The 7,253-nt window shown below is 36.4% G+C and overlaps 1 protein-coding gene across 1 annotated transcript; it reads left to right on the forward strand.

Annotated features, from left to right (window-relative positions):
* Positions 1-1,432: 1,432 nt before the first annotated feature.
* LOC108825510 (beta-adaptin-like protein B) lies at positions 1,433-6,737 on the forward strand. The gene is made up of 15 exons (XM_018598809.1): positions 1,433-1,590; positions 2,311-2,508; positions 2,634-2,747; positions 2,872-3,122; positions 3,470-3,605; positions 3,739-3,918; positions 4,013-4,105; positions 4,189-4,400; positions 4,498-4,561; positions 4,660-4,839; positions 4,925-5,017; positions 5,164-5,561; positions 5,658-5,847; positions 5,936-6,139; positions 6,217-6,737. The coding sequence occupies exons 1-15, from the start codon at positions 1,504-1,506 to the stop codon at positions 6,514-6,516; spliced, it is 2,700 nt and encodes an 899-aa protein (XP_018454311.1). The 5' UTR covers positions 1,433-1,503; the 3' UTR covers positions 6,517-6,737.
* Positions 6,738-7,253: the final 516 nt, after the last annotated feature.

Raw genomic sequence — 7,253 nt, forward strand, 5'->3', positions numbered from 1 at the left:
AAATCATAGCCGGACCACCACCGAAGAAGACTGTACATAGCCAGAAGGAAAAGAAAAAACGGAATGATGTCGAATCAAACCGTGACTAAAGCCGAAAACAAAGCAAAGAAAAGAAAATGAGAGAGCTTTGGCCGGACCAGCGGTGGCTAGAAAAGCCAAGACCGCCGGCCAAAGACACAAATCGCGACGGTTTGATTCTAGAGAAAAGACAGAGAAGATCCAGAGAGAGAGTCTCAGATTATGTATTCCTCTAATCACATGTGGATCCACTTTTTTTATATAAAATCAAATGAATTTTTATATTAAAAACTTATTTTAATATAAAAATAATTCACACTTATTTTAACCTTGGCATTGAGATACATGTTCGAAATTGGATTGAGTTTTCTTGATTTTTCTAATTTAACTTCTGAAGTTACATTCAAGTTTTATATGTTAGGCTATATAATTTCATGTTTTGAATATATTTCATAACTTTGTATAAGGTATATTTAGATTCAAACCCATTTTAGATTTAGTTAATAACATTTTGAATTCATGTATTTTTCAAATATCATAGTATAATAACATGAAATTGAGATGGTATTTTGTTTTGTTTTGTTTCAGATACTAATTAGATATTTTTAGGATCTTTTTTGGGGTTATATGGATTTTCAAGTTTTTTCCAAGTATCCATTCAAATTTGGATAATACATAAAATCTGAAATACCTTCCTACATGATATATCAAGTACTTTTATATTAGGATGGGATATAGATTTTGGTTTTTCAGTTTGATATCGAAATTTAGATTTTTACCACTGCCTATTTTAGCCAAAGCATTATTAAGAAAATCCTTAAAGAAGACTCTGAATTTTTTTTTATCATAAATATAGTACAGTAGACTAAAATGACCAAAATATTTCATAAATATATATTTATATTTTTGAAGTTAAAAATTGTATACTTATAATTTAAATTTGAGAGGTGAAATTTAGGGGATGGAGTTTAGAATTCAAAAAAATAAAACTAAAAATTTAAATGTATACTTTTAAAAAATATTTTCGAAAATAATTATTCGGATTATAATTTTGAAAAAAAAATCGAAAAGATAAAATAATAAAATGTCTGAGTTCAAAGATGTATTATTAAAAACTAATAATAGTTTAAATATATATATCTATTTAAATATATGTAAAATAAGGATATAAAGTCATTTTAATATTTTTTTGTTGATTATTTTAATCATTGTGTTATTTTTGGTAAAATAAAACTATTTAAAGCTTTTTTGAGAGAATTGACCGGTTATTAATTTAAATAACCTTTTTTTTGGACAACTAATTTAAATAACTTTCAAAAGCCAGACTTTGAGAATTTTTAAAATGGGCTAAAACTGCCAGGGAGCCCACTAATCAATCGGCCCGTTAGCGGAGTAAAGCAGCCACACCGGCGTCTTCCGTCTCCACCATTTCCCAGTCATCAAAATCTCGGGAGAAGAAAGAGCGAGGGATCGAAGAAGAGAGCGATGAGCGGTCACGATTCTAAATACTTCTCGACGACGAAGAAGGGAGAAATCCCTGAGCTCAAGGAGGAGCTTAATTCGCAGTACAAGGTTCGTTCTTTCATCTCTTGTCTTATGCTTTTTATTAGTCTCTGTCTGAGATCTGCGATCCTCCATTATATTACATGTACGATCTATCGATCTGTGATCCGACGTTATTACATAATTTCGTTAGATCTGTGCTGTCTGGATTTGAAGCTAATCGGTAGTCTCCGTACGTTATGAAATTGATTAGGGATATTATCAAGAATTGGATTGAGAAGTTTTAGGTATGTGCGCAATCTCGTATAGAGCTTAGGTTGGTGGATTGAGAAGAATTTGATCAAGAACTGTACAATCTGGATCAGCGACTTATTAATTTTACTGCTGTTTTGATCTTACGAGTGTTCTCTTTATGTGACATCCTATCTTAAGTAGGAATGTTCCATTTTTATGTGATTGTGCCTATGTTATAGAGGAGGATCACACATTACTAAGTGAACTGGTGTTTTGATCTTTCAAGATGTCTTTCCAAATGAAGAGACAAAAGTAACATCTTATCTACGAGTAGGAATGATCCTTTTTTTTTTCTGTTGCAATTGTGCTTGGTGGGAACTTTTCTTTTTTTTGTTTCAGTTCGTTTTCAATTGTTGCATTCTTGGATTTAATGTAGAGTTTCTAAATCAAAGTCACTGTTAGGTAAGATGTAAGAAAGGAAGGATGCTCTTTTATTTCTTGGCTTCAGTTTTGTTTTTTTACCCCTTTTTTTTTGGTAAACTTTCTGTTTCGTAGGATAAGAGAAAAGATGCAGTTAAGAAGGTTATTGCGGCTATGACTGTTGGAAAGGATGTTTCATCACTTTTCACTGATGTAGTCAATTGCATGCAAACGGAAAATTTGGAGCTTAAGAAGCTTGTTTACCTCTATCTCATCAATTACGCGAAAAGCCAGCCAGATCTTGCTATTCTTGCCGTTAATACCTTTGTCAAGGTAACACTCAAGCTTCAGTCCTTTAGTTTTTCCGTAACACCTGGCGTAGTGGAGTGAGAAACTATTAGAGAATGGAGCTGGTGAAAAGTGATCGTTACAAAAAAAAATTGATTTGTGATCTGCAGGACTCACAGGATCCAAACCCGCTGATCCGAGCTCTTGCTGTGCGGACAATGGGCTGCATTCGTGTTGACAAAATCACTGAATATCTGTGTGATCCTCTTCAAAAGTGCCTAAAGGTTGAGATTTAAATGCTAGCTTTTCATTGGAACTTGATAGCAAATTTATCTACTGTTCTGAAGAATTGTTCCATTTTGACTAGTATCTTTTGCTATCGTTTGCATAACTTTTTTTTTCCTATAGGATGATGATCCATATGTCCGGAAGACGGCTGCTATTTGCGTTGCTAAGCTGTATGACATAAATGCTGAATTGGTTGAGGATAGGGGTTTCCTTGACGCTTTGAAGGATCTGATTTCAGATAATAATCCGATGGTTGTTGCCAACGCTGTAGCAGCCCTTGCTGAGATTCAAGAGAATAGTACTAGCCCCATATTTGAGATCAATAGTACCACCCTTACAAAGCTCCTTACCGCTTTAAATGAATGCACTGAGTAAGTTCTCTCCTTATCTCTATTTCTGTAGCTTCACTGCATTCTGTTTGATATTGAATATATTCGTCATTCATTGTACCCTCTGAGAATGTACAGCTGTATTTACCTAAATGTTTGCGGTTTGTGGAATATTGATGAGTTATGAAATGGCTATGTCCTTTGTTTCTATAAGCATTGCAATTGTATCTATCTCCAAGCAGCAGTTAAGTATTATTTTTGTTAGAAGCTTTTCTCGGTCGGAAAGGAACCAAGTGTTTTTGACCGCTGGGGAAGAGATCCATAAATGCGTACACTTGATAAGCTTTCGCTTGCTTCGCTTTTAGTACTGATTATGATGATCTTTACAGGTGGGGTCAAGTTTTTATATTAGATGCTCTATCGAGGTATAAAGCAGCTGATCCCCGTGAAGCTGAAAATATTGTTGAGAGAGTCACGCCAAGGTTGCAACATGCAAACTGCGCTGTTGTGCTTTCAGCCGTCAAGGTGGGTGACTTTCATAGTAATGTTATCCTCTGTTACTAGCTAAAATTACTTGTACAACACTACTACTCCCTTCTGCATATTATATAATGCATTTGCACTTCTTATTTTTTTTTTTTGGCAATTACCTCCGCAGATGATCCTTCAACAAATGGAACTTATTACTAGTACAGACGTGATTCGAAATCTTTGCAAGAAGATGGCTCCACCTCTTGTTACATTGCTTTCTGCCGAACCTGAGATACAATATGTTGCGCTTCGTAACATTAATCTTATTGTTCAGAAACGACCCACTATCCTTGCCCATGAAATTAAGGTAGCTTGCCCCATAGATCCTCCGAAATTCAAAATAAGCAACTCTGCCCCATAGCTTCGTAGCATTTCTTAATTATGCATATTTTATTCTTTAGGTTTTCTTCTGCAAGTATAACGACCCAATTTATGTTAAGATGGAGAAGTTGGAGATTATGATAAAACTTGCGTCTGACAGAAACATAGACCAGGTATCCTCACTAAACCACCTGTACTATATCCCAATTATTGTTGGTACACATACCTTTATAACTTTTGGAAAATGCTACTGTAGGTTCTTCTGGAATTCAAAGAGTATGCTACGGAAGTAGATGTTGATTTTGTTAGAAGGGCTGTTCGTGCGATAGGCCGATGTGCTATCAAACTAGAGAGAGCAGCCGAACGTTGCATCAGTGTTTTGCTTGAGTTGATCAAGATCAAAGTAAATTATGTTGTTCAGGAGGCCATTATTGTCATCAAAGATATCTTCAGAAGATATCCAAACACGTGAGTTGGCATTTCTCAGTCACTGACGTAGTGACATGTTGAAAAATCTCTTAAGTTATATTTTAATTTTGGTTATGATATTCAAAATAACATACAGGTATGAGTCCATAATTGCCACACTCTGTGAGAGTTTAGACACTTTGGATGAACCAGAAGCTAAGGTAATGAACTATCTTGTTTTGTAAAATTGAAGTTTCTCATCTTTACTTTAGCTTAAATAACTAAACTCTTACTCTTACATCTTTTTGTATCATGCAAGGCATCTATGATATGGATCATTGGTGAATATGCTGAAAGAATAGACAATGCTGATGAGCTTCTTGAAAGTTTCCTGGAGAGTTTTCCTGAGGAACCAGCGCAGGTCCAGCTACAGCTTCTAACTGCTACTGTTAAGCTATTCTTGAAGAAGCCAACTGAAGGGCCTCAACAAATGATTCAGGTTCTCCCTTGCTCATACCCACATCGGTCCATGTGCGTGTAATGAAGGCAGAGACATATTTTACGAACATGCTTGATGTTTTCAGGTTGTGTTGAATAATGCTACTGTGGAGACGGATAATCCTGACCTCAGAGATCGTGCATACATATACTGGCGTCTTCTATCTACTGATCCTGAGGTGAGTGTTACATTATTATTTATAACTTTTTTGAGTACTCAGCTACTCCAGAATGAAGATATTCAGAATCGTTTATGTAAGATTTGAGCTCTCTTTCTGTTATCCTGAGATGCGTTTTATTGAAATCATACTTTCTCTTTCATTAGGCGGCCAAGGATGTTGTCTTGGCTGAAAAGCCGGTGATTACTGACGACTCAAACCAACTCGAGCCATCACTCCTTGACGAGCTGCTTACAAACATTTCCACCTTGTCCTCTGTGTACCACAAACCGCCAGAGGCATTTGTGACTCGCTTGAAAACCACAGTTCAGAAAACAGAGGACGAGGACTTTGCTGAAGGAAGTGAAGCAGGATACTCATCTGGTAATCCGGCTGATAGTGCAGCTTCCCCTCCAGTTACCATGGGACATGCCGCACACCCTGCAGGTAGACAACCAGCCCCTGCACCGGCGGCCCCAGCTCCTGTTCCCGATCTGCTTGGTGACTTGATGGGTTTGGATAATGCCGCAATTGTCCCGGTTGATGAACCCACGACTCCGTCTGGGTGAGCTATGACTTTAATAATGAAATTTAGTTAATTCCATTTGGTCTATTACCGTCGTCTTAGGTTCGTAAATGAATCTCATCAACTTGTTCGCAGTCCTCCATTGCCAGTTGTCGTGCCGGCTTCAACCGGTCAAGGTCTGCAGATAAGTGCTCAATTAGCCCGAAGAGATGGACAGGTTTTCTACAGTATGCTCTTCGAGAACAACACACAGGCGGTACTTGATGGTTTCATGATTCAGTTCAACAAGAACACATTTGGTCTTGCTGCTGCTGGACCTCTTCAGGTAAAACCATATCTGAACGTACTCCTTATGTCCTAAACCTAAGGTCTGAAAATTTGAAACCAAACTCCCGTGACTGTACTGTTTTCAGATTGCGCCATTGCAACCAGGAACATCTGCCAGGACAATGCTACCCATGGTATTGTTGCAGAATATGTCTGCTGGACCTCCAAGCTCGCTCTTACAAGTAGCTGTCAAAAACAACCAGCAGCCTGTTTGGTACTTCAACGATAAGATTATACTTCATGCTCTTTTCAGTGAAGACGGTAGAATGGAACGTGGAACCTTCCTCGAGGTAACGTAACATTGTACCAGTTCTCTGGTTTTCGTTTAGTGTGCCAATGAATGACCATTCTGGTTTGTGCCTTTCAGACATGGAGGTCGTTACCAGACTCAAATGAAGTCCAGAGAGAATTTCCAGGGATCACCATCACTAGCGTCGACTCAACTATTGATTTGCTGACAGCATACAACATGTTCTTCATAGCAAAGCGCAAGAACGGGAACCAAGACGTGATTTATTTATCAGCAAAGGTTCCGGGAGATGTACCGTTGTTGATCGAACTCACTGCAATGGTGGGCCAACCAGGTCTCAAATGTGCAGTGAAAATCCCCACTCCTGAGATTGCGCCCATCTTCTTCGAAGCTGTCGAGCTTCTTTTCAAGGCTTGATGATTCCATTGTTGTCACAAAGTTTTTAAAACCCGAACATCTTCACATTCTCTGTTCCTCTTTTCCTTTACTCGATTAGTGTATGTAATAAGACCTCTGTTTGTGTCGCCTCCCCCTCTTGGACACTTTGGTATCTGTGTCTTGCTTACTGTTTGCTTCTAACTATTGTATTTGAACACGCTTTTATTTTTCGGAATTATTCGGAAGAGCTTTTTTCTTAAGATGGTCCATAATAAGTCTTCAATAGAAATAAATATAAAATAAAACTTAAGTAACTAAATAAAATTAACTACAAAATCAATATTTTGACTTTAAATATAAAATTAATATTTTAAGTTAAATATTTATTATTTTAAATTATGGAATTTTAAAAATGAATTAAGTATACTAAAATGAAAAACTTTTTATTTGTAATAGCTATAATGATTTTTTTTAAATCAGATTGTTTTTATAGTAAATTATAAATAAACCCGATTTTTTCCTTTCGACCTGAATACATTTTCACTTTTGGTTTAATCCGGTCGGATCACTAGTTCAGTTTGGGTTCAAAACACTATACTAGTTAGTAGTTACTGATCTGGAATATGAAGACGGTTGTTTGAGCTTTGATAATTGGAATGAGATTTTTATTTTGTGAATGTAATTTGATTTAAAGTAGTTAGATCCATGTTTTTAAAGTCTGATATTTTATATTGTGACAATTTAATAAAAAAAGCATCAAATATTTTGTTAAAGAT

The sequence above is a fragment of the Raphanus sativus genome, chromosome 9 (assembly GCF_000801105.2).
Source record: "Raphanus sativus cultivar WK10039 chromosome 9, ASM80110v3, whole genome shotgun sequence".
Lineage (NCBI taxonomy): Eukaryota > Viridiplantae > Streptophyta > Magnoliopsida > Brassicales > Brassicaceae > Raphanus > Raphanus sativus.

Coding starts and splice junctions, on each gene's coding strand:
- LOC108825510 (XM_018598809.1), top strand. CDS start 1,504: ATGAGCGGTCACGATTCTAAATACTTCTCGACGACGAAGAAGGGAGAA. Junction 1,591..2,310: donor AGCTTAATTCGCAGTACAAG/GTTCGTTCTTTC, acceptor TCTGTTTCGTAG/GATAAGAGAAAAGATGCAGT. Junction 5,848..5,935: donor CTGCTGCTGGACCTCTTCAG/GTAAAACCATAT, acceptor TACTGTTTTCAG/ATTGCGCCATTGCAACCAGG.